We start from the raw sequence: 26487 nt of genomic DNA on the forward strand, positions 1-26487 counted from the left end.
AACGAGCCTCTGAAGCTCCCAGACTCAGGCAGCCTGGCCAGTGGCAGCGCCCGAGAGCCCAACAGTGGCTGCACGTGGGTAGACAGAGCATCCGATGCTGGGGGTTCAGAGGGACCCACCGCCCCTCTTAGAAGAAAAAAGGCTTCCCTTGAAAAGTTATCTGCTCCTATGCTCCCTGAACGCTTAGCCCCTCCTACTTTAGGTCCTAAAGGGAAACCTTTCCTTTTGGGTTCCTGGAGCTGAGCTGTGGACTGTGGTGAGAGAGCGGGTGAGAGGGAAGAAGAGTCCTCAGAAACCAGGCCAAGGAGTGGTGCTGGCCCCCGCGGGACACCAGCCCCTTCTCAGGTGGCTTCTTTCCGGGAAAGCCTGGGGCAGCGATGGACCCCAGCTTCTTGTGGACTTGGGAATCCAAGAGCCAGCCCCTGCTTTTGCTGTTTAAAGGAGAAATGATCATTTTAAACCAGTCACACAAATCATCAGCATTTATTTCCTGGGTCCCAGGTGTCACTTGTCTTGGTAGAAAGACAGGGCAAAGAGTTGACCAGGTAGTTTGGAGCACAAAAATCCCTTCCCTAAAAGTGGGTCTGTGAAGCGCCATGAGGGAAACTCAGAGCTGCATAGATGGTCAAAGAGTTTAGCTTGGCTTCCCCCCAAAAAAGTCAATTGATTGTCAGCTCCTTCCCTCTCTGCTGAAACAGATTTCAAAGTTTAAAAGTGGTTTTTAAAAAAAGGGATCAAAAGGTCTACCTTGACCTAGAAGGCTGGGGTCGGAAAAGAGGGCAGAGTGGGGACGTGGTCCCTGCCCAGGCCGCCCACGAGAGGAGCGTTCTTGGGTGGGCAAGGCCCAGCCCCCGAGTCCCAGCGCCCACTGAATAAATAACATCCTGTGATTACAGTGTCTTGAAAGTGTACCTGGGCACGGGGAGGAGGTGATGGGGGCATGACAGAGGGCCTTCGCAGGGTCAGGGCCACGTCGGCCTCTGGGGGATGCCTTTCAGTCTCGCCTTGCTGGACTGGGACACGGGGCTCAGAGAAGAGGCTGCCGGACCAGGGCCAGGGCTCCCCGTCCAGGTGGGGACAGCAGGTCTCTCTTCCAGCCTTCTTGGGTCAGGTCAGGCTCAAGATGAGGTGGTCCCGTCGTTGCTCTCAGGCTGGCTGCTAGCTTCCTTGTCTGGGCTGTCTGCCTCCGCCTGTCCTTCTGGAGAGGAGAGGAAGAGGCACATATACACAAATGTAAAGCACACAAGGTGGGCTGGAAGGGCCAGCCAAAGTGGTAACAGTGGATGAGCCCTGGGGTGCAGGACGGGAGCTGGACGAGGCGTGGTGGTGGCCAAAGGGAACTTTACCCTGGTCGCTGACATCTTAATGCTTACAAATAAAATGCTAGTGGTGTTACTAGTACAACTAAAGTCAATTAAAGGCCAGGATCATGGATGGATGCTAAACACATCAGGCAGAGGGCTGTTGAGGGTCAGACTACTTGTGCAGGTGCTCCAGAAGGAGAGGGCAAATGGAAGGTCCCAGCATGCAACAGGTGCTCAGTGAACAGCAGTAGTTCTTAGAAGACAGAAAAGGGCGTCAGACTAGACCAGCTCAAGGAAGTGCCAGGGTGTGGGCTGTGACTATTTCACTGCGCTGTGTCCTCACCAGCCTGGCCGTACCTCCCAATCTGGCCTCTGCCTTTGCATCCTTAGGCTAAGCCCTTCATGTGACTAAGGAGAGCCACCACCCTGTACCCAGTTCCGTGCAATCCACACAACACCTGGAGGTGTGATTACCTGGAGGTGTGATGACCTGGAGGTGTGATTAGGGGCTATGGGTGGAAAACCGAGGCTCAGAGAGGTGAACTGATTGGCCTGAGATCAAGTGGTAGAGGGAGCCAGTATCCTTTCCAGGAAATTTAACTTCTGCCATAAAGCAGCATTCTCCAAGGTTTATAAAGGCCCACTGTCCTCGTTCTGCCTTTGCAGCAGTCTTGGGAAGTGAGGGTCAGGGGTAGTGAGTGGTGCAGGAAGAACTCTGCCATCTGGCTCTCCCCAAACCTAGGCTACTTCCTGTCCTGGGTGGTGCCTCCAGCAAAGGCTTGGATGGACAGGGTCCTTCTGGCCCTTCCAGAAGGCTGACAAACTAGAATGCACTTTGGGCAAATTTCACAGCTTGTGATGCCCGTTTGGTCCTGGGCCTCCCACCCTGGAAAGCAGGAACAGTGTCGTTAGATTCCCTAGCAATGTCTGCTCTGCCGTTTCTTTGCTGTGGGATCTTGGGCAAGTCATTTAATCTCTCTGAGCCTCTGCTTCCTGATCCATAACATGAGGAAGGTAACACTTCTGCCGGTTCCGGTTTGTGACGGGGATGGAGGGCCTGTGTGTGGTCATGTGACCCGTGGGAATGTCGCAGCCAATGGTAACACTTCCTCTGTGCCAGGTGCAGCTCTCTTGGCCTGGGGAGAAGGTCCTTAAGCACATTCTTTGCCAACCAGCACCCTTGAGACCAGTTGCAAGGTCACACACTGCCAAGTAGTGGACTCATTTCTTCGTGCCTTGTCTATTGTTTATCTCACTATAAGGCCAAGTAAGGAAATGTTCATGCACGTACACAACTTCCTTGCAGAGTGTTAACAAACATAACGAAGTCACCGACTTGGGGAGCCGGGTAGGCAGGCCTCCAGGACAGGCTCAGGCCGTGGCTCCCCTCCCCCATCCAGGCTCTGCAGCAGGCTAAGCTGGGCCCGGTGGCTCCCAACCTCTGGCCGCCCATTCCTCATTCCTCAGTGAGTCTACTGGACTGCGCCGGCCTGCAGACCTGCCTCTGGAAACTGCGCAGGCCAGGGCCTGCTGGAGGAACCCTCAGCCAGCACTCCACTATGAGGGCCTCAGCCCGACATGAGCACTGTTCCTTCCTCAGGTCCCCTTGTTAAATGTCACGATCCTGGGGGACCCAGACACTTCAGGGATTTCAAATCGGATGGGGGGAGGGAGGGGGAACAGCTCTTAGAAGGGCCTGGGTCCATGGATGAGTGGCTACGACTGCTGAGGGACACGGAGAAGAGTTTACCAGAGCTGACACTACAGATACAAAAGCCCTGAGCTCGGCCCTCTGGCAGCATGCCCGGTGGCAGCTGGCCATGCTGCTCATTCAGTTGGACAGTGGACAGCGACTGACGAGGCGCCTCTATCATGTTCCAAATGCCACCAAGCACCGAGGGCACAAGACACAGATCCTGTGTGGGAGAAGCTCCCAGCCTCGGGGAGGGCACTGTGCTGAGTGGGGATGTGGAGGCGGCAGGGAGAAGGCTTGCTCCTCCTGCCTGGGAGGGGGGTGCAGGGGGGGGGGGATGCGGTCAGAAGGCCTCTCAGCAGAGAGTCTCTAAGAACGAGGAGGAGGAGCCAGGCAAGGGGAGGGCAGGACGAACCAGACAGAGGGAGCAGTATGAGAAGGCCATCAGCAGCTTTCCAGAAACAGTCGTACTCCCCTCTGGCTAAACCAGAGGCAGCAGGGGAGAAAGCTGAGCAGGGGGAGAGCCCTGGAGGCTCAGGTGCCTGGGCAAGGAGTTCGGGTCGCATGACAAGGAAGAGCTGACAGACCACTCAACAGGGACGGGACGTGGTTCCTTGGGCAGGGCGCTGGGGGCAGCCACGGTCTCGTTCTAACTCCATTAACTCGCTGGTGACCCTGAGTAAGCTACCCAACTTCTCTGGGCCTGTTTGTCCAGATAAAGAACACAACAAGGTTGGATCTACGTCCCCACAAAGTCTTCTCCGTTCTGCACTCATAGGTCACTTCTGGCTAGAAGGGACCAAGGGCTGTGGATTGGGGGCTACACAGGAATAAAATAAAATAAAGGGTTGTGGCCCTGCCAGGCCAGCTCAGTGGGAGACACACAGAGCCCGACAGTTGCAGAGGGGTCAGGGAAGGCTCCCAGAGAAAGGTCCTGGGGCACTGAGCTGAGAGGCGGGGCATACTGGGCAATATTTGGGGTAGCAGGTGCTGTTTCCTCCATTCACTCACTCAGCCTGCGGTTTCCAAACACCTACCATGTGTCAGCAGAACAGGAAGCCCTAGTCTCCTGGGGGTCATATTTAAACACACGAGACCTCATCAGAGAGTGATGAGGGTCACGTGAGTAGGAGGGATGGTTCAGGGAAAGCCCCTTTGAGCATCTGGTCTCTGAGCTTGGGGTGAGGGCGAGGAGGCAGCAGCCACAGTGCTGGGTGGGGACGTCCTCACAGAGGAAACTCTGAGACATGCAGAAGCAAAGGCGCTCTGACCTGCCCCCTCAAGCGCCAGCTCGCCCATGTCTCCGGCTAGCTTCCTCACGCTCACGGCCTCAGAGTCTCCCTGGATGTCAGGCACCGCGTTCCGACGGCCCGTCCGGTCACAGGAGATGAAGTCCGAGTAGGAGGACTCGACCTCCATCATGCCCGTTGCATCGCTCTTCGGGCCTGCGGGAACAAGGACGGGGGGCAGGGGTGAGGCCAGGTGCATCCTGCAGGGGACACTCAGCACTGGTCCCCAGCACCGATGCCTTTGGACAAAATGACAGTTACTGCCTCGATCACTAAAGACAAAACAGAAAGCACACACACACACACACACACACACACACACACACAAGCACAGAAAAGTACAAAGAACAAAACATCACCTGTAATTTCATACCCAGAAAACCACCGACATTTCAAAGACTATCCTTTGTATTTTCTTCGTTACTGCTCAATGTCTACGCATTTATCAACGTCACATGCCAGGCACTGGCTAAAGACTGCAAATACGTACAGGGATGGACAGGCCAGCCCCGGTCCCTGCCCTCAGGGAGCATACAGTCTACTGGGGTGGCATCAAATTACCTAAATCACCACCTACCTCAGTAATCACCATGATGCTCAGGGCTTCTGAGAGAAGGCAGGGTGCCAGAGTGACAACCAGGGCCTGACCAAGGCTGGGAGTCAGGAAGTGACATTTAGCTGAGATCCAAGGAGGAACAGGCATTATCGAGACAAGGAGTTGATGGGAAAAGCATGACAAGTTGGGGAACAGCATGTGCGAAGGCCCTGAGCAGGACGGAAGAGCAGGCTAGAGGACGACGGGGGAGGGACAGTGCCACACAGTGTGCTGCTGGCAGAGGCCACATCACATCTGAACTTGGTCCCCGAGGGGTTTAGGCCAGGTCACGAATGATCAGAGCTGCAGTTTCAAAGATGACTCTGGCGTCTGGCATGAGCAAGGCCTGGAAAGGGGCAAGTTTTAAGGCTCCCGCAGAAGGTCTGGTGTGGAAAAGATAAATGGTGGGTGGAGGAAGGAGTTAAAAATTGGTCAGATTTGAGGGGATATTTGGAGGATGCAATTATAGCACTTGGTGTTGACTAACAGGGAAGTGAACTTTCTGATACGAATAAGCAGGTGAATAGAAGTATGGTTTCCTGGGATGGGGAGTAGCAGAGGGGAATATTTTGGGAAGTGGCAGTGGGGTGACGACTGAGCTAATTTTGAGATGCCTGTGGGCCCATCAAGGGGAGAGGTAGAGTACGTACATGAGATAGGGAGCTGGAACTCAGAAGAGAGATGGGAATGGCATGGGAAGGAAAGACAGGAAATGAGGAGTTACTGCTAGAGATGGTGGTGAAGAGCCACATACATTTAAAAAAAATCATATGGGGATCATACTATCCATTGTATTTTATAGGCTACTCTTTGGAACATTCTAGAACATGTCCTTAAGGTTCTCTCTAGATGATTTTTGTACATGCGTACTTGGATGTACCACGATTTGCTCGGTCCCCTAGAAATGAACATGGAGGTACTTTCTAATCTTCCACCATTATAATCAATACTAGGCCTCCATGTAAATCTGTGTCTATCTCTATTCTTTCCTTATGTTCCTAGAAGTAGAATTGCTGGGCTAATGGGAAGGATGAAATAACTTTTAAGACACACTGTTTTGACACATTTCCACGTTGCCTTCACGAATAGCACGGTGGTACAGTTGCCCCTTGAACTATGCGGGGTTGGGGCGCTGATTACCCGTGCCGTCAAAAATCCTCACATAACTTCAGTTGGCCTTCTGCGTACTCAGCTTCCCAGCTGCCTGCTGCCCCTTGAACCATGCAGGTTTGAACTTTGAGGGTCAACTGAAAAAAACCCTCGTGTAAGTGGACCCACGCAGTTCAAACGCGCATTGTTCAAGAGTCCACTGTATTTCTAATGACAAAAAGTGAGGGAAAAACCTTACAAATTCAGTACTGTTCCTATTCGTATTCCCATTAGCAGTGCGTAAGATTTATCTGCACCCTTACCAACAACAGGTATTGCTATGATATGAAAAGTGTTCATCTGGCTGGAGGATATGAGTATCTCTCATTGATCCCCTATGATTTCCTGAAGGCAATCAAAGCACAGTCAGCGCCTGGACTCTGGCTACTTGCAGACCCTGAGCTGTGAAACGGGAGGGGTGGTCTAAGCCACTGGCCTCTCCTCAGGAATGCAGGGTCCTCCCAGGAGGGGCGGGTCCAGCAAATCCCAGTTCTAGACACACACAGGCAAAAGCCAAGGCTCTCTACAGTGTGAGGAAGTTCACTGCACGAGGCCAGTCACAGCCAGCTGTAGGGAGCCTTCCGAATGCCCATCAGGAGCTAGGCATTATATTATAAAGTACTGCATTCACACAAAAGAAAGATACCAGATGGACCTGCACTGGTACAACAAGGTTTCTGAGATAAACTGTTAACTGCAAAATGTGGGTTGTAAAACACCACCTAAAATAAAACCCAGTTTCGGTGCTATCTGTAACCCAGATAGCAGATACAAGAAAACGAAAAATAAAAAACGTGTCAAGTGTGGTTCTGTGTGACTAAGATGAACTTTCACTTCTAAGACTATTTTTGTGAAGGTGGAAGTTTTCATAAGCTCAAGTTACTGTGCAACGTTTTCATAAGGTAACTGATGTTGGCAGGATATGGCCAAAAGTGCCCCGGGTGGGGCTCTTTGGTAAGTGCTTCCAGGAGTGTATCTTAGTGACAGATAGATACAGAGAGAGAAGGGGGGCGGGGGCTGGCTAATATAGAGGGCTGGACCCACCTCTCCTCACAACACCTAGTAGCTCAGAAGAGACACCTGAAAAATAAATTAGGGGCACTCAAAGATCAGTCAGGGGAGAGAGGGAGGGGTCCTGTAGTAGAGAGAGAAGGGAGTGACGTTGTGTTAATGAACCTGGCTCTGCCACCAGACACTGGGCAAGAAAGACTTTCTGGGCCTCCGGTACCCTAGCTGTAAAATAAAGGCGGGGCCAGAGTTATGTCTAAGGTAATCCCCCCAAGCTCCAGCAGAGGGCGCGCCCAGCCTATTTTTTTCTCCGTGGCTGACAAGTTGCTCTATAGCTGTGCTTGGGCTCTTCCTCAGCAAACAAACAAACAAGCAAGCAAAAAACTCTGAAGTCCCAGAGGTGGCTCCTTCTACAGGGCACAGAAGGTTCACCCTTGTACTCTCCCTCTGGGTAAATTGCTCAAAGCTTCAGAACAGGCGAATGCCCTGTCGCAATCACAGTAATAACAGAATAAAAATTATGACAATCCTAACAACGTGTAAACGTAACATGTACCGAGTCATTACAACTTTTCCGTACCTCACTTACTAAACTGCCACAGCAGCCCTCTGAGGTCAGTCAGGTGAGTTTAACCGTGACTCAGAAAGGCCGCAGGCTCATGCTCCAGTTAGACCTGTAATACCTGTTGCAGATGGGAAGGGCCACACCGTTTCCCCGGCCCTGTTTCCTCAGCTCTTTTCCTCCAGCTAGAATGTGGGCTCCGTGGGGACAGGGATTTGGGTCTGGATTTTCCCCAAGCTCTGGCTGGCTCACCCTCAGATGCTCGACCCGCACTTGGCAAACGGAAGGCACTCAGTAAACATTGCTCAGATTAAATCTGAATCTGTCTGTCTGTCTGCCTACCTGTCTGTCTTGGCTCCATCCCTCTTTCCCTGTCTGTGGGGACGATAAAGCGACTTCTTGCCAGGACTGCAGGGAGAGGCCCCTGTGCTGTGCTGATGTGCTTGTCTGCCATCTCCAGGATCTGACACCGTGAGATGAAGTTACAGGCCGCATCTCAAAGGAACAGGCGCCCTGGGGCTTTGGCGCCTGCTCTTGCCAGGCGGCCCTTACAAGCTGTCCAGTGCAGGAAGCTGACCCTCCCTGCTCAGACAGGGAAATGTGCCCAGCCCAAAGCCCAATCCTGGAAAACACCAACAGAGCCAATAAGCCCCGGCTGCCACATCCCCACCCCCTCAGGGAACAGCAGCTCCAACGATGGGTCTGGGGTTCGTGTCTGGGGAATGCTCTGACGCGCACCGTAAGCACAGCATTTCATTTTTCTCCAACGTTGTGTTCTTCCCTCACTCTCTACCCTTTTAAGTCAATAGCTAATGTGGAAATAAAGACTCCTCAGACTTGGAAATTGCGTCAGAAAATGGTCATTCTTAGACTCTTAATGACAGTGTAAACTGCCCGGGTCTCTCTGGGGAGCGACTTGACAAGAAACCTCAGCTTCTTTCATATCCTTGAGCCGTTAAGTCAGCATGTCTGCTAAGCCAGCTTATAATAATTTATTCTAAGAAAATAACCTGAGGTGTACATGAGGATAAATGTACAAAGATGTTCATCACAGTATTATTTATCACCGTCAAAAACAAGGACACCAAAACGAACTCCTGAATGGACATGTCAAATGTCCGAAATGGACAACAGAGAAGCATATATATATATATATATATCTTAACTAATTTATATCCAAATGAAACACTATTCAGGCAGTAAAATATTCGTGAATATTTTTAAAAGACGTGGGAAAATGTCCCTGTGTGTTGTTTAAATGGAGAAGAATCCATATGATATGATCGCAGATACTAGTACTCGTTAAATCAATTATGAGTGACTTAAATACCTGGTATTTTCTCAGGTTTTACAGTGAAAGCATTCATTTGTTTTAAAATTAGTTCATTTTTGACTATGTGTGCATGTGGTGTCAACCTTGAAAGATACAAAAGGAAAAAGTCAGCTGGTGGCCTCCTTCTCACAGACACCCTCCCCAAGGGAAGCACTTTCCTGCGTCCTTCCAGAAATATTCTGTGCAATGTACATATTCCCTCCCTCCAATCGTTCTGAAAGTTGTTTTCCAGCTTGCTTTTTTCCTTTAAAAACATATCCTGGAAACAATTCCAGATCATCCTGATGGTATTACATCACTGACCATGTCAAAACCCCTGAAGGAAACCCAACGTCCTTCTACAGCTAAATCTTTTTTTTTTTTTTTTAACTAGGTGCGTGTATCCTGTCCTCTCTGTGATGTAAACTGACTTAATTATTTCCCTATTGATGGACTTTGGGGTTGTTTTCATATAAGCAGAATTACCACACTTAAAGGATCTATGAGTTTTGTTTGTTTGTTTCTTTTAGTTTTGGTAGTAGACATTGCCAAATCTCCCCCCACAAAGGTTATTTAATTCCAGTGGGGCATCTATGAGGAGTACTTTGTCCCACCATTCTCATCAACACTGTCTCCCCCCCGCCCCCAATCCGAAGGGTGAAGACACTGTCTGGTTGTTCTAGTTTGTATTGCTCCTGTGAGTGAAGCTGAGCATTATTTCCATGCGTATTTCCTTTTCTGTGCACTGTTTATTCAAATACTTTTGCCCATTTTTCTACTGGGTTGTAGCTCTTTTTCTCCTTAGTTTGTAGGAATTCTTTACATATTAAGGAAATCAGTCTTTTGCCTCAGGAGGAGCTACGAGTATTTTTTACTTGTCATTTGTGCTTTGACTTTATTTTTGGCATTTCTCCCCCTGCACACATTTGTTTTCCTATTCATGTAGTCAAATTGATCTCGGTTTTATTTTATGGTTTCTGGTTTCTGGATCATACTTAGAGATATCTTCCCACTGTGAGATTAGTAAAGAATTCTCCCTTGTGTATTTCTTATACTTTTCATGGCTTTATTTCTTACATTTAAATCTTTGATTGATCTGGAACTTATTTGCTCTAAGGTATGAATTAGAGATTCACCTTAATTCATTTTTTCCACTTATCTCAAAACCATTTGTGGACTAATCACACTGAAAGGGATCCCAGAGCTCACTGAGACGAGCCTCTCACTAATAGCTACGGGAACTGAGGTTCCTAAAGGGAAAGTAAGTGACTTGCCCGAAGTTCTTGAATCTAGGGGTCCAAACTCCTGGTCCAGAGCTCTTTCTCCCACGCCACACTGTCCCCTCGGGAATCCCCAAGGACATTACAAATCTCTGAGGGGATGTGTGGCATGGCAGAAGCATCCTGTGTGGGCATCCCGCCTGGCGTCCGTTTTCTAACTCAGAGACCTTGGACACCTTCCTTCACCTCTCTGGACTCCAGTTTCCTCCTCAGCAACGTGGGGATAACAGTAACACCCCGCTGCTCAGGCAGATTCAAGGAGGTGGCGTGCGTAAATGTCTGATAAGGTACATGTGCGTAAGAGGCACGCAATGAATAAATCATTCGTACGGTCCGGTTTTTTGATGGTGATAGCAGTAAAACTGCCCTTTTGGCATTTTTTGTTCAACTCCTTTGTTTTCACTGTTCAGAAGGCCAAAACTTACCCTTCCTTCTTCTGTGTTTTATGGTGCTGAGTGGAATGTAAGTTCCACAAAAGTGGCAACCTGACCGGCATGGGCACTGCTGCATCTGAGAAGCCCGGCACATAGCTGAAGTTCAATGAATAGTTGATGAATGAGTGAATAATAGATGGTGTTCTAGGTTTCAGGGTAGAAAGAGCCAAGGGGTGTGCAGCCCTGCATCATAAAAATGCCCAAAGGTCTAGCACCATCTCTGTGTAGGAAGGAGTCCCTCCCTCCCATCCAGCTTCCTTTCCGCATATCTGAATAACGAAGGTGGAAATATAATCTCTAAGGCGCTTCCAGTCCTGACATTTCATTCATTCATCCATCCGCTCATTCAGTGTTTACTGAGCATCTTCCCACAGGAGACTCAAAACACGCTTACAATCTGATAAGAGAAAAAGCACTGAACACATAAATGAGTCTATCATCACAGATTACGCTAAGTGCGATGGAGGAAGAGCACAGGGTTCTCTGCGTGTGGATGGTTCAGTTAAAGGTCGTATGCTCACAGAAGGCCTCCCTGAGGAGGTGACCCTGGGCTGAGATCTACAGAAAAGCTGAACAGACGGCGATCCCGGTAGAGCCAACAACGCGGGTCTACAGTGAGCCAATCTCTCTGATCTCAGCTCGAGCCTTCCAGCGTGCGCAAGAGTGACGCTCTTTCCTGCTTCCTCATCTTCAGGAGGTTTTGGTGCCTTCCTGGGGTCTGGACACCTGTGAGGTATTTCACTGACCCTGACTGCCCAGCCTGGGAGGGAGGAGCCTGGATTCAGTTCCCAGAGCCTCCCTTGGTGACCCAGAGTCAGAGGTTACGCTCCAACAGGTGCTTGCTCTGGGCACTGTCAGGTTCCCCCACAGGAAGCCACCTTCCCCCTTGCTTTTTTAGGTTCCCCCAGCTTTGTCAACTTCAGAGACCCTGGGTTCTGCCAAAAGCTACACAGTCTGTTCCAAGTCTGCAACTATTAGTCCTCTGCGCTCAGGCAGATTCCATTACAGCTCCAAGTTGTTTTCCAAATATACCAGAAAGGTCATTTCCTGTTTTTTTTTTTCTTTTTTAAAAAAGTCAAATACTTGAAGAGACCATACAAAAAAGCAAGCAGACCATTTTGCAGAGAGCACAGAGTGGGATTTGGTCCCGAGAGAGAGGCCTCCTCGGGGGCGGGGCGAACACTTCCTCTACGGCTGGACTGCTCCGAGGGAAGAGAGGGCTGTGCAAAGCTGATAGAAATACCCGCGCCTATGGAGCTGGCATTCTTCCTCAAATTGGAAGGGAAGCGGCTTCTCTCTGTGATGGGCAGCCAGAACCAGAGAGGCACTGAGGCGAGCGGAAAAGTTAGGGCCCTAAACTACCCACATTCTGAAAACCTGGGAAAGGGCAGGGCGGCCAGTTTTAGCCACGTGTGGCCTGCCGGAGACTGGTACCACACTTTGTCTAGTGCTTTAGGGGTGCACCCAGCTCAGAGTCACCAGAGAGGAGCCCGTCTCCTACCAGGGCAGTGCCTGCCGTCCATTCAGAGAGCAGTCCCTGGTGAGACTTCATTCACAGGCAGTCAGGCCAGACCAAGCGGCCGGGTACAGGCTGTGGAGGGACAGGCTGTGGGAGGTCTCACAGTGAGGCAGAAAAGGCAGGGTGCTGGATTTGGGAAGGTGCTCAGTTACTTCCAGATTGCCAATCCTAGTGGACACCATTCTGTCCTCCAGGGGCTTCCAGACACCACACGCTCTGGGCCCCCACACAGGCCCTCCTCCATTAGGGACCAGGAGCAGGCCTGGGTCCTCTTATCTTTATTTTCACTCCCTGGGGGTTTTTACCCCTTTCCCTGAATAGTATGTGTACATGATTCCCAAACAGCCCCACACCTGTCTTAAGGGTTCTACACTTGTGAATCTAACTGCTTCATGCATGTTCCTCCGTCAATTGACCAGCATCTCAAATGTCACTTGTTAAGTCACAAGCCGGCACCCTCCAGCCCTCCCCAGCTCTGTTAGGGCACCACCTATCCAGACTGCTCAAATCGGAAACCTGGAGCCATCCTGGATTCCTCTTTCTTCCTCACCACTCACATGTAATAATACGTCACCAGGTCCTGTCATTTCTACTTGCAAAGCAGAGCCTGAATTGGCCCACCTCTCCCCTCCACGTGCACTACCTGGTCTCCATCCATCATTTCTCACCTGCACCCCTGGTGGAGCCTGCTCACTGCATCCCTGTTCCCCCCACCCCTTTGCCCTTCGTGCAAGGTCTGTTTTCTACACAAGCAGCCAGGGTGATGTTCTCAAATCCGGCATTGGGTCATGCGATTCCCGTGCTTCGTTCAACCTTTCATGCTGTTCCATTCCATATCTGGCAAAATCCAAACTCTCTACACCAGCCCCTGAAATCCTGCATGGATCTGGCCCTGCCTTTGTGACCTTTTGTCTCATTTCCACTCTCTTGGCCCATTTTGCGTCGACCACACTGGCTTCTCTTTAATTACTCAAACCAGCTAAGCTCTTCCTGAACAGTTCACGAGATGTTCCCTCTGCCTGGAATATCTCTGTCACTGTGCTCTTTACAGGGCCTCACAAGTGGACCCCTGGCCCTGCCTTTTCACATTTTCCTGCTCTAGGACCCTGACCCAGGGGACCCTGCAGGGTGCGAAGCCTCCAGAATCCCTCTGCCCACCACTACTGCATGTCGCGTGGGTCTGGCTGAGCTGCCTGGAGTCTCGTGTGGTAACAGCAGACACAGCAAGGGCCCCGGGTTCACCTCAGCTTCTGCCCCCACAGCTGAGTGACTCACCTGACTACACATTCTTCTTCTATGAAATGGGGGTGTAACAACTACCTTGAAAGGTGCTTGTGGAGACTAATCAGAGCCAGCATTCAGAGCCTTACTGCATGACAGACTGTGCTAGGTATCTTTACAGACATTATTTCATTTTGTTTTAAAGCGACTCTATGAAGTCGAAAGCATTGTTATTCCTGTTCTATAGAAGAGGAAGCTGAGACACAGAGAAGTAGCTTGTCCAAGGTCATGTACCCACTGAGAGTGGAGCAGGGACGAGTCTGTACTATTAGGTCAGGAAGCATGGACGTGGACTAGCATCATGCCTGGCACCCAGGAAGGGTCTGTTAAAAACTGTCCACTCCTTTTTCTCCCCTTCTCTCTCTTCTTTCCCCAACCTTATAATCAGGCATTTCTGAAGGAAGAGCAAGAAAGCAGTGAAGTCCCAAGTAAACAATCGACAATGCTGGCGAGAACATACCCGGATGTCTTGTACCCATGCTTAAGGAAAATTCTGCTTAGAATGTTCAGCTAGTGGTGAAAAACTTCAGGATCTTTTCAGTCATGTTGGGTTGATTCTCTGAATTCTACCACCAAATTCAATTTTTTGTTATCTAACTTCATAGCAACAGTAAAAATAATTATTTGGGGTACAAATTTTATAACTCTCACCACCCCAGCAGCTCCATTTCACCCTGTGATGGGCGGTGTTAGTACTTCACGCAGGGCTGGGGCTGGAGACAGGGATACAAATGCTTCAACCCAAGAAAGTCTGTGCTTCTGTGGAGGTCTTTGGAAAGAGGCAGCGGGGTCGAGCTGAAGAACTGCTTGGAGACCATGCTGTGGCTCCCGGGCCTCCCGCTGTTTACACATTATCTAAACTTTGTGAGAGCTCAGCTAGAAAGTGAGGCTCCCAGGGACTGGCAGTCCCCTCAGAGTGTGGAGGGAGGGGCAGGAAGGGAAAGTGAGGTCACTTCCAAGCCGGCCAGCCAAAGTCCAGGGACTGGACTCCAGGTTTGCTGATGCCAGGCTGGGCACTGCTGGGCAAAGTCCCTCCCCTCAAACCTCAGGGGCCTAAAGTGTGGAATGAAGGGGTAAACTGGGCATCTGTGGGGTGGTTCTGAAACACATCAGCAAATTCTCTGACATTCCTCCTATATCAAGAGGTGGAGTCTAATTCACGTCCTCTTGAATGAGCTGGCCTTAGTGACTTGCTTCTAACTAAGAGAATGCCACAGAAATGACGCTGTGTGACTTCCAAGATAAGGGGAAGCAGCTTGCACCTGGCTCTCTCTGGCTCTCTCGGGACACTTATCTTCCGAGCTTTGAGCTGCATCTAGGAAATCTGAGGCTGCCAGGGAGCCCAAACCAGCCCCATGAAGTGCCCATATGGAGAGTCCTGACAGCACAGAGACAGACGCAGCTGGCAGCCCTGAGCTGCACCTAATAACTGCAGCTGCATGAGATCCAAGCCAGAATTGTCCAGCCTCGCTGTTCCCAAATTCCTGCCCACAGAAACCATGCGAGATAACAAATGATTGCTGTTGTTTTAAACCGCTGCGTATTGGGGGTGATGTGTGATGCAGGAATGGATAACCGGATTGATCTCTAGTGGTACTGCTAGCTCTGGGGTCCCTCTAGAATTCTATAAAAGACATGCCCAAACTCCACTGTGGAGAATGAAAAGATATTATCTCTATAATATTCATTCATTCATTCATTCATTTACTCAACAAAATTTAACTGATTCCTCCGTAAGTACCAGGCTTGGGACTAGATGCTACGGATACGAAAAAAGGAAATCAACATTGTGTCCACTGAGGAAAGTTCATGGTGCAGTGAGTCCCAACCCCTTGGTTCAGTGTCCCAGCCCTCCACCCCCCACCTCCAGGTACTGCGTCTTCATGGGACTGCCAGCCCCCAGCCCAAGTGTCCTGTGTCATTCCTGGTGGCCCCGGACAGAGACCCCTCAGCCTGAGCCTCCGCTTCCCTGACCCAGCAGCAGAGATAAGAGCTCCTTGGTTTGCTACCTGCGGCCCCTAGACTTCTCCGTCCTAACGATCACTGCACTTGTCACTCATTCGACCGTCAGCAAATGCGTATCAACGTGTCCCATGAGCCCCGCATGCCACAGGTGCCGCTGACACATTTGTTCAGTATCTGCCTTCCCAACTGGTTCCAAGAGGGTAGGTTCTGTGACCTTCTTGTTTGTCACTGTATCCCCAGCACAGTTCATGACACACAGAAGGTGTTCAATAAATATACACATGTGAATGAATTCATGAGCAGACAGAATAAGCACTTAAGAACATCCACACTCTCAAGCCAGTGACTGAAATAACCATCTGAGTGCTGGCTCCCGACCAAATGAACAACAACAGTGGTAACAAAATAAAAATGGCTACCATTTATGGGGTGGATATGCTATGCATCAGACTTGGGAACACGCGTTTTCCACATGACATCTTACTGACGCTTTGCAGTAGCCCAGCATAACTTAGATCCCTCGTATACATGGCTAGGACGTCCTGGAGCCTGGTCACACCCAGGACTAGCGGGTTCCTAGGCCCAAGGGCTCAAAGGTGACACCTCTCTTTGACTCAGGGAAGCAGAGGATGTGGGAGCCCTAGAAAAAGGTGAGCTTACAGGGGCTGAAGTGGCAAGAGGGGACTGGCTGGAGAAGACAGGGTTCTCCTTTGTCCTCGTTCACACCTGTCCCCCCCACCTGGTCATCTGCCTCGCTCGAGTTCAGCTCTAGCAGCGAGAACGACAGCATCTTCCCTCAGTCCTTCACTCATCCATTCAGCACGTACTACGCACGGACTCCTTCCAGCAATGACACAAAAGGTACTTTTGGAGACGCTGCATTATTGAACCCTCACTAAAGGGGCCCTGGGCTCAGAGAGGGGGTGTGAGTCACCCAAGGTCCTCCCACCAGTTAGTAACTTGCATCTGAGTTTCCTCATTCCTGACTCAGTGCACATTCCTTAGGATGGTGCATTCCGGTGACGGCTCTGTCCAGATGTGGAGGATACTGCATCAGTCTCGTCACCATCACAGAAATGTTCTTTTACCCACCTCCCTGCCTCTCTGGCTTCTCTCAGCTCAAATGACTACCCCACCCGGGCCAAGGAAGGTCACATGCTGTACCAATGGGGGGGGGGGGCCTTTCCGAGTGATTTACTAAGCATCTACCACAGTGCATAGACCTACTAAGTGTTTTCTAAAAGAACAAATGCATGAGTCAGGAGAGACACACAGTGCATCTGATGCCACGAAACAGCTCGAGAGCGTGTGTCGTTGTGCGTCTTCCAAGCACCCAAAGGACCCCACACACGCGGCCTCCTGATTCTCTGAGAATGAAGGGCACCCACCTGAGTGCCCTTTGCATTGACAAAGACAGCAAGGCAGAGAGAGAAACCAAGCCAGGGGCTCAGATGACAGAAAAAGGATCCTGTGCTGAACTACCACGAGGTCTGATGCCAGTGGAGAAATGCGTCCCCATGAAACTGTCATCGTTTTACAGCCGCTCACTGAGAAGAAGGCATTTGACAGGCGACGCTGACAAGTGGAAATGAGAAAAACTTGTCTCTTGCCTAGGTCAACCCCAAATAGGGCTTGGAGCGTCTTAGCCAATGGAACCATTTATGAAAGCCACCGAGTCAGATTTCATTCATCTAATTGTTCCTCAGGGAATGACCCACTCCAGATCACCACGATTCCCATACTGTTCCTCTTTTAAGTCTCAAAACTTTATCTGGAGACAGAAAGTAGATTAGTGGTTTCCTAGAACAGAGGAGAGTTGGGGGATGGAAGGGTGATGAGCAAAGGGTGGGTGTGCGGTTTCTCTTGGGGGTAATGATGGTGTTCCAAAGTTGATTTATGGTAATGGAGTCACAACTCCGAGGATATACTGAAGGCCACTGAATTGTACACTTGAAATGGGTCAATTGTAGGGTATGTGAATTGTACCTCTATCAAGCTGTTTACAAAAAGCCCCTCTGAATTATAATGGATAGACATTCTTCTCATGTCGTTGCATTAGCCATTCATTTTTTCTTAATGATTTAAGGTCACTGCTGTGAGCATTGCTTTTCTTATCTGCTACCATCAAACAAATGTCTCAGTATTATAATATACAGGGCTGTTTGCCCTACACTAGGCAGCCTATTTTACTTTCCTCTAAAAATGCCCTTTACTTTCCCCTTAAAGCTTGGTGGTTAAGCTCGTGTGCGTGGGTCCTATGTCACGTGCAGAAGTCAATGCGCTCCCTTATTGGTTGTGTGATCTCTGTGCCTCAGTTTCTCCACATGTAAAATAACAGAAGCAACCTCACTGGAGGGTTGTGAGGATGAAGGAAGATAATATGTAGAAAGCGGTTAACGCTGTTCTCGGCAGTGGTGACCCATATTAAATGTTAGCCATCAACACCGTTCTTGATGACGCTAGTGAAGCTGCCTGGGGCCACCCTTCTGAGCTGGGGTCCCCAAACCAGAAACCCCACAGCATGTGTTCAGTACTCCCGGTGTTCAAAAAGATGAAACAGTGCTGGGGGGGAGGGGATTTCATTATTGGGCTTTGGGAGATCCCATGGGATGGCTCTGAGCTTCAATGACATTAGGTACTTTGTCCCAGCACACCCCACGCCTGCACAGAAAAACCAAGAGGCCTGGTGAGGCCTCCCGTGATCCTGGTATCTGGAACCCCAGGGGACACAGTTACCCAAAACACGTCAGACTCTCTCTAAACCAATGGTTCTTCAAACTCAGAGGTCACAGACACATTTGAGAATCTGGGGAAAGCTATGGACACTTGGCCCAGAGAAGCGTGTGTGTGAGTGAGTGTGTGTGTGTCTACACACAAAACTGTACCCAGGGCTACCAGGGGCTCCTGGATACCAGAAGCCAGCCACGATGCCCTGGCCTAAAAACCTCCAGACTTCATATAATCCCAGCATCTCAAGGTTCCTGGCTCTGGGCCCCGATGCTCCCACAGCCACTGGAACAGATGGCCCTTTGGAGGCTTGCCCTCCTAAACGGGCCTCGGTCAGATAAACAGCCCTGGGAGCCAACGGCTGCATCCTAGTTACTGCAAACATCTGCATCCAGGGGATTCCCAGGGGCACTGAGTCAGAACAGGACACAAGCCTGGTGGTTGGGAAGCTACTGTAGGGCAAAGCCCAGAAGCCTCGCTGATAAGCAGCCGGGGAGTTCCAACCCCAAGGCAGGGGCCCATCAGACGAGGCTCTTGCTCTGCCGACAGAGCAGAGGTGCTCAGGAGAGGTGCTGGAGGCAGGCCGGGCCCTGAGAGGGCATTCAGAGGAGCAGGAAATCCCCCAAACTCCCAGGACAGAGAAGTACAGGCTGAAGGAGACAGCGCTGAAAAGGGGTGGGTGGCTTGGGGGGTAGTGTAGGTGGGTGAAGCAAGGATCAGAGGCTGTTAGAAATTATTAACTGACACCAGAAACGTGTAGATACCATAAAAATATGAACACTGACCCAAGGTGGCCATATTTCCAGGCTACTCACGATCTATAAACTCAATTTTCTTCCAATTGGAAGTGACTTGCCCCATTTCCCCTCATCAGACCACTAGGCAGCGCTTGTTTCTTAGCCCGGGTTGGTTTTCTTTTGCTCCCCTATTACAGTATAAAATTACCATAATGTGTCCCAGTCTTTGCGAAAATAGCTTTACAACAAATAACCGGTGGACAGGAAGGTGGCATCGCACCCAAATTTGCTAATAACTCCTGTGTGTGATTCCATCTGCTTAAGTAGATGGCTGAAGAAACCCATTCTCTTTTAAGCCGCCAGACGTAGACTGTCTTCCTGATGCTATAAAGAAACTATCTGTACATGGAACCATTTCTGTGGAGTTGCAGTGTGATGTCATATAACTTCTGAAAAGGGCCACCTTGCCTTTTCTTCATGGAGCCAAAATTCCTCTCTACTTTCAGCTGGAACCTCTACCTTCTCTTTCTTCAAACAGAAATAAAGGTGTTTAGGCAAACACTTGTGACACTGTTGCAGAGTGATGGGAACAATGTAACTACCCACCTGGTTTAATTTCTTTTTCCTGCTGGCATCTCTTCAGATTTTCCACTGTTGACTAATCAGTGTGGAAATTCTAAGGAACCAGAAGAAAAAAAAAAAAGAGAGCCATTTATACTCCAGGGTTGTAAACTGAAACAATCTTTTGGGAAGACAAGTTAACGATATCTGTGAACATATTAAATGGGCACATCCTTTGGGTCAAAAATCTAGGACTTTATACTATAGATAGGTTCACATCAGTAAAAGGGTGTTCAGTAAAACATTGTATAATAGCGAAACAAAAGGGGAAATAAATGTCTCTTAATAGGGAAAGAGTTAAATTACGGTGCATGAATATAATGAGAAACTATACAGCCATTACAAAGAATGAAGATTTCCTCCTACCGATACCGAAAGACATACATATTCTATTGTTAAAAACCAGTGTAAGACTGTATATATTATCGCTTTTTAATAAAAATACGAACATGATTGTTTACGCTTAGAAAAAAAGTACAGCATTTGTGTGCATACACTTTTTTTTTTTTTTGTATCTACACAGAAAAAGGTGAACAGCAAACTCTAAAGAGTGGCTCCCCTGAGACTCAGAAACTGGGGGGAGAGGGATGAAAGACTTTCAGTTCTTACATTAACTATTTCTGTTTTGGTTGAAAACTTTTAAAGAGGCAGGCATACCTTTTATAATCATTATATATGCTGTCTCTCTAAAATTCTAAAATACCAAGAGTGAGGGCAAAAGACATTTCCAGACAAAGGCTGAGCGAGTTTACCATTCGGAGACTCTGGGAACATTCTCCAACAGAAAGAAACTGAACACAGAAAATAAGTGAGATTTTAGAATCAACAGTGAGCAAATAAATTTGTAAGGATGTTGGTAAATTTAAAGAGGCACTGATTGAGTAAAATAAACCTAATGAGGAGATAAAAACAAATTGGACAATATTTGACAGTATTACACATTTTGCAATAATTACATTGAGGATGGAAAGAGAGCACAGTTAAAACTTTTTAAGGCTCTTGATAATTCAGCACAAATATGGAAATAATGTTTTACTTTAGACAAAACATCCATGATGCCTATTGAAATTTTAAAGGTAAAAACAACAAAATATAGAAATAGAATGTGTATGTTTCAAACCAGTTAGCATGCTCTTGGGTAGAAAAGGTTAATTATCCAAAAATGTCTTCCCAAATTACGAGGTAATTTTAATTAAATTCCAATAAGAATACTAACAGTTTTCTTGGAGGAGGAATGGATAAAACTACTTTAAAGTTCATAAATATCCATGAATAATAAATATCCAAGAAAATTAGCCAAGAAACAGTAAAGAAAATTATAAAAAATAAATGTTTAGGGGATTTGTCTTATGAGATAATAAAAATTTACTGTAAAGACATTATAATAAAAATATATGATATTAACATAAGAACAGACAAAAAAGTCTGTGAACTAGAATAGCAAGTCCAGAAATAGATACAATAAAGGAACTTATTTATAACAAGGATGGGATTTCAATGCAAAATAGTAAAGATGGCTTATTTAATAAATGGTACTGGCATATCTTCAACAAAGCTTGACTACTACCCTTCACTATGTACAAACATAAAGAATTGAAGGTTCAGGATTAGATGAAAACCATAAAAGTACTAGAAGAACATCTAGGAAAATATATAACTTTGAGGTGGAGAAATTATTCTGAACAAGGTGAGTACTCCAAACACTATGCAGAGAAAAATTTAAAAAAAAAAAAAAAGACATTTTACAATAAAAAATTTAACGATTTCTATAGATTTAATTTAAAAAATAAACAGATAATGGATTAGGAAAACATATGGAACACATACGGAATCCTTGATATGTAAATATATAAACAGCTCCTACAACTTAAGAAAAAGGCAAACCACTCATAAGAAAAATGGATGAAGGAAACTCACAGAAGAGGAAAATGAAATGGCCAATTAACATGAAACATGTTCAATCTCATAGCAGTAAGAAAAACAGACAGTAAACAGCTATGAAACACCATTTCCTCCCATCAGCTTGGTCACAAAATAAAACAATAGAGATGGAGGGAGGGCGGTGGAGAGGGAATCTTTACCAATATCAAATATTGGTTAAGATTTAGGGAAATGGAAGTACTCATATATTGCTGGGGAGAATGTAAATTAAGAACTCTTTGTAAAGTAGAATTTACAAAGTAAAACCTACTTTGTAAAGTAGATTTTATTTGTTAAAATGTTAAATACATAGACCCTTGACCCAGCAATACTGTTTTTGAAAACATAACCTATAAAAATAAAAGGACCAGTAGAGGATATGTATATGAAGATATTTAATGCAACAATATTTGTAGTAGAAAACAAAAAAAAACACCAACAGGTAACACCTTGAGTATCTGTCGAAGGGGAAATGTGTGAATATACTGTGGTACCTTGAAATCTACAGCCCTGAAGCTAATTAAAGGAGTGAATTAGATTTATACCTACCTGTGATGTATTGTTTAGTGGGAAAAATTGCAAAATAATAAAGTATGATCCCATTCTGACAAAACAAATAACCACGGACATACACAAACTCTGTCTCTATTTAAACAGCAGCTTTGAGAAAGGTATGGAAGGATACACCCCAAACTGATAACGCAGGTTATACTCAGAAGGATGGAAATGGAGAGAAGAGAGAGGAGAGAGATTGTAACTTTTTTTATATATCTTCTGATTGTTTAATTAGTTACAATGAGCACATGTATTACTTTAGGGAAAAATAATGAAGAAAAAAAATCAAACAAGAACAAAGAAACACAAAAACAGAGAAATAACACCGGTAAACTATGTTACACACTACCCATTTATCATTACATAGGATAGTTAACTACACTTATTGTCACTTTCTTTTTTGGTTAAAATAGAACAAATTAAAAAAAAAAACCTTCATGGAGGGGAAAAAAGGTACATTTTATTTCCTAAGCATTTATGCTTTTAATTTACAAAGGAAAATAAAATCTTTACTTAAGAAAAAAAAAAAAAAAGGAAAAAAGGATTTTTCCCTTTAAAATCCAAAAGAAAGCCTAAGGTTTTGGCTTGAAACTGCCCTGTGTAGGTGGTATGTGGGCTGTTTCTGTGCTGTTGACTGTTTTCGTGGCTTGGTGCCCTTGATTGCTTTCCTCCCCTAAACCCAATTAAACACACTCCTGGGGGTGTACTGTCTGCTGGGAACCAAAGCCTCACAAACCACAGCATCTCTGCTCGCAAGGCTCTCTTGGTCTCCAAGCAGATGCTTTGGCTTCTATATCAAATGGGTTCTGGAATCTGGAGAAGTGGAATGGATTGTTTTGCAGACCGTTTTTGATGGAAGGGGGAAGGAGAGGAAATGGTTTAGCCCAGTGGGTGAAATAAAAGAGGAATAGAATTACAACAAACTCTTACAAGAAGAGCTACCTAGGCTGAAGCTGCCATTTCAGTTATCTGGAAGTATATACTCTGCCTTCCGCTGGTGGAATGCTCTGCTTTTAACTTTTGTTATTTTATTTCAATGATAATAAACATTTCTTTGAAATAACGATACCTCACATTTCTACAGCACTACGCGTTTTATGAAGCACTTTAAAATGTCTTATTTGACCTTCACAATGACCCTTGGATCAGATCAGTATCATTCTCATTTACGGATGAAAGCGAGGCCCAGAGAAGTTAAGGATCTTTTTAGGTCACACAGCAAGTTGATAACAGAGCTACAATACAAACAAACTTAGCTCTCCAAACCCCAAGTCCAGTAGGGAATTCAGTTTTGAAATCACAGAAAGTAAGGGGAACTACAAGCAAGCCAATGGATAAAAACAGGCTCTTGGGAGGAAAAGATTCTTCCTGCCCCTTAGGAAAAAATTCTAGACTAGGAGTAATACTCTCTGCCACCTCAGACAGAACCCTTGCAAATATGCTGGATCACCACTGCTGAATAAGGAAGGAAAATCCCCTGCACCACCCTAGTGATGTAGGTGATGTTGGATCTGCCGGCAGTTTTGAGTGTGGGCCGGGATCATGTCTCGTGAAGCCGAAGAATGGAAACACGGACCAGGGAGAGGCAAAAAGTTTTAAAAACAGGATAGTTTATTAGAAGCAGGAGAAGAGGTTGCAGCTCCTGAGCGGGAGGGTGTCCCGAATGGGGGTGCCCCATGACTGAGGCAAAAGCTCTTACTTTTATACCTTCCCTTGCCTGCTTGGGGCAGGGGAGCTCTAATGAAATTCATCTACCAGGTTTGTTCTGCTTGCCCATCCTAAAGGAATTAGCAAAGTAACCCGCTCTTGTCTATCAGATCTGCTCCGTTTGTCAGGCCAAAAGGAATTTTATGATTAACCTCAAGGCCTTGTTACATTATGTCCTGGAGCGAAGGAGTGATTTCAAAACCTGAAGTTTTGGGATATGACTGTCTTTGTTTATTCCACCAGGGACCTCCCTGTCTACCTAGGGACATGGTAACTCTCCTGAATCAATTGACAGCTGCAACCTCTTCTCCTGCCTCTAATAAACTATCCTGTTTTTAAAACTTTTTGCCTCCCCTGGTCCGTGATTCCATTCTTCAGCTTCACGAGACACGATCCCGGCCCACACTCAGAACTGCCGGCAGATCCAACATCACCTACATCACTACTTCTCTTAGCCTTCTCCTAACCTTAACCTTTACCCATTTCTCTCTTCCCTTTCCCTCTATGCTTTATCCACACTGGCCTCTTTCAGTTTCTCCAACATTCCACATGCTTTCCTGCCATGGGCCCTTTCACATGTGTACCTCTCTCTACCTGGATTATTCTTTCCCACTCCACGCACCCCTTTCCCCCCAGCTGCCCTCCTCAGGTCTTAACATAACTGACTTCTCGTCTTGGCTTAAATACCATCTCTTCAAGCCAGCTGCCTGAGAGCACTCTCCTCCTCCCCATCCATCACTCACCCTGTTTATTTTGTAACACCACCACTTGTCCTCATAAGCTTCATGGGAGGAAGGGCCAGGCCTGTTTTAGGAAACACTGCCCACCCACCTGCCCAGTGCCTGGCAGGTATTAGGTGCTCAGTAAATACCGGCTGAATACATGAAAACTTATTGGAATGAATTGAAGGCTTGTTTCAAATGCTGTTGTCCCTCCACTTTCTCAGCCACAGCATGCACTGTCCTTCTCTCGGGCCACATAACACGTTAAGAGTTATTGGAATCTTGTTTTCCTATCAGACTACTAGCTACGTGTAAGTCTTACTTACCTTGGTATTGCCCAGAGCACCTTGCATAACGCCTAACACATAAAAGAGTTCTCAAGGTGGATGAACTCATGTATATGTACCGGAAAGTACAAACGAAGGCTGCAGACTCTAACCAACCACAGACAGTGGTTTCTCCTACCCAGGGGGCTGCAGCCCAGAACAGAGCACCTCTGAGATATGCAAACAGACTCTGCCCCGGGAGAAATTAAGATTGGAACTAACCTTGAAATGCAGGTGGTAGTGTGTGGGTGAGAGGATGGGGGTAGGGGCCACAAGCATGCTAATGGGGGCTTATACAGGCAGAAAGTTTCTGGTGCCACCCAACGATGTGCATCGGAGACCTGACCAAGTTCGTGCACTGTGACGTGGCCACACCTTATTAAAATATCAGAGATGTGAAATCAGTGGGTGGTGATTTAAGTGTTTTTCTGTACTTGTCTTGCTTTCCTTCCACGAAAGTGTTAACTTTGCAATAAAAAAACAAAACACCCACTGTAAATGCCATAAAAACAAATCAAAGGAAAATCCAGTGGTGGTTTTAAACTACAAAAGCACCCACACTTGCTTCTTAAACTTGGGATTGCAGATTCAGGGTCCTGTAAAAGGGGGACGCTGCGTTTGAGAAGAAGACTTCTTTGTCTGAAGCCACGTGGGACAGGAAGGTGCCGGGAATGAAGGGTTCAGCAGGGGAGCTCTCCTTTTTCTCTACTGCGAAAGCTGACAGAGCTCAGAGTCAGGAAATGGAGGAAAACCTTGGGAGTAATCGATCCAGGTCAAGGTCAGGACCTCTGACACTACATGCTGAGCTGCTGTAAGGATTCATTCACCTGCCTGTCTTTCCCAACGCACGGAGAACTCCACCAGGCCACAGGCTGTCTCTTCATCAGCCTGTTTCTCTAGCCTCGTGCTTAGTATTATTTGGTCCCCAGTACAGTTTATTGAATGTCAGAGACCACACCTACAAAATTCTACACATAATGACTGACCTAGGTCCCTGGGGCATAATAAGAACTCATTGCTACCAAGTACTTCATTTCTTTAGTGCCCTAAAGGTCCATTATTCAGTTCGGAAAAGCCAAGTTGAAGACAGTAATTTCTCGGAAGATTAGAGAGACTCCTTTTAAATGAAGTTAGGAAATGCTGGCTTCCTCCAGTAAGAACGGATGCATTTTAATCCGCAGTTCGAATCACTCAGCATCACCGCTGACTGCTACTTCCCAAGAAACCACTCTCTGAAGGAGTAGTATGCACTCCAAAGTTTTCATAAGGCATTTGTGAGAGGCTTCCAGGAGCTAGTGAGCTGAGCCTTGAGTCATGACTAACGACTCGTTTCCAAGAACTTTAGATTTTCCACGCCTGTCTCCCCTTAGGAATTACTTCTGGCCCCTGGTGAAAACCCTCAGCAGAATTAATTGGGCAGCTCGGCTTCTTGTCACATTCAGAAAGTAACACCTGCCACCAGCTTCTGCCTTTAGTGGCTGGGTCAGGATGGCACCCACTTCTGCTTTTGACCTCAGCGCCTGACTGGGTGACAGGAAGTAGCACGGAGTTTCGGCCTGAAGAGTCAACGTAAGGGCTCCAGGGCCCATCACTGCCTAAGTCAGAGATGACTTTAGGTTGCTCATACAAGTGCCGTCCTATGACTGAGGGGGCAGCCACCTGTGTCCACTGGCTAACCTTCTCTCTCAGGAAACCACAAAGCAGCTAGTCCCAAGCTCATATGTGTGGACCAACTAAGTGCACTGCGAGCTTTTTCCCACTTCATCCTCGCGGTACCCTTT

The 26487-nt window shown here is 47.4% G+C and overlaps 1 protein-coding gene across 7 annotated transcripts in view; it reads right to left on the reverse strand.

Annotated features, from left to right (window-relative positions):
* Positions 1-464: 464 nt before the first annotated feature.
* Positions 465-26487, reverse strand: part of PKIG (cAMP-dependent protein kinase inhibitor gamma) — a 77317-nt gene continuing 51294 nt past the window's right edge. For 4 of the 7 annotated variants that reach the window (XM_019748569.3, XM_088789112.1, XM_088789111.1 and 1 more), the window contains 3 exons: positions 19462-19531; positions 4269-4442; positions 465-1198 (listed from right to left, as the gene is read on the reverse strand). In XM_019748569.3, the coding sequence (XP_019604128.1) occupies positions 1119-1198; positions 4269-4419 (231 nt within the window). In that variant the 5' untranslated portion in view covers positions 4420-4442; positions 19462-19531 and the 3' untranslated portion in view covers positions 465-1118. Of the gene's footprint in view, positions 1199-4268; positions 4443-19461; positions 19532-24706; positions 24785-26487 lie in introns of those variants that run through there. The other 3 variants (XM_019748577.3, XM_019748586.3, XM_074317615.2) reach the window with 2 other exon arrangements.

This window comes from Rhinolophus sinicus, chromosome 13, assembly GCF_057876585.1.
Source record: "Rhinolophus sinicus isolate RSI-liver-muscle chromosome 13, RSI-T2T, whole genome shotgun sequence".
In the NCBI taxonomy this organism is placed as follows: Eukaryota; Metazoa; Chordata; class Mammalia; order Chiroptera; family Rhinolophidae; genus Rhinolophus; species Rhinolophus sinicus.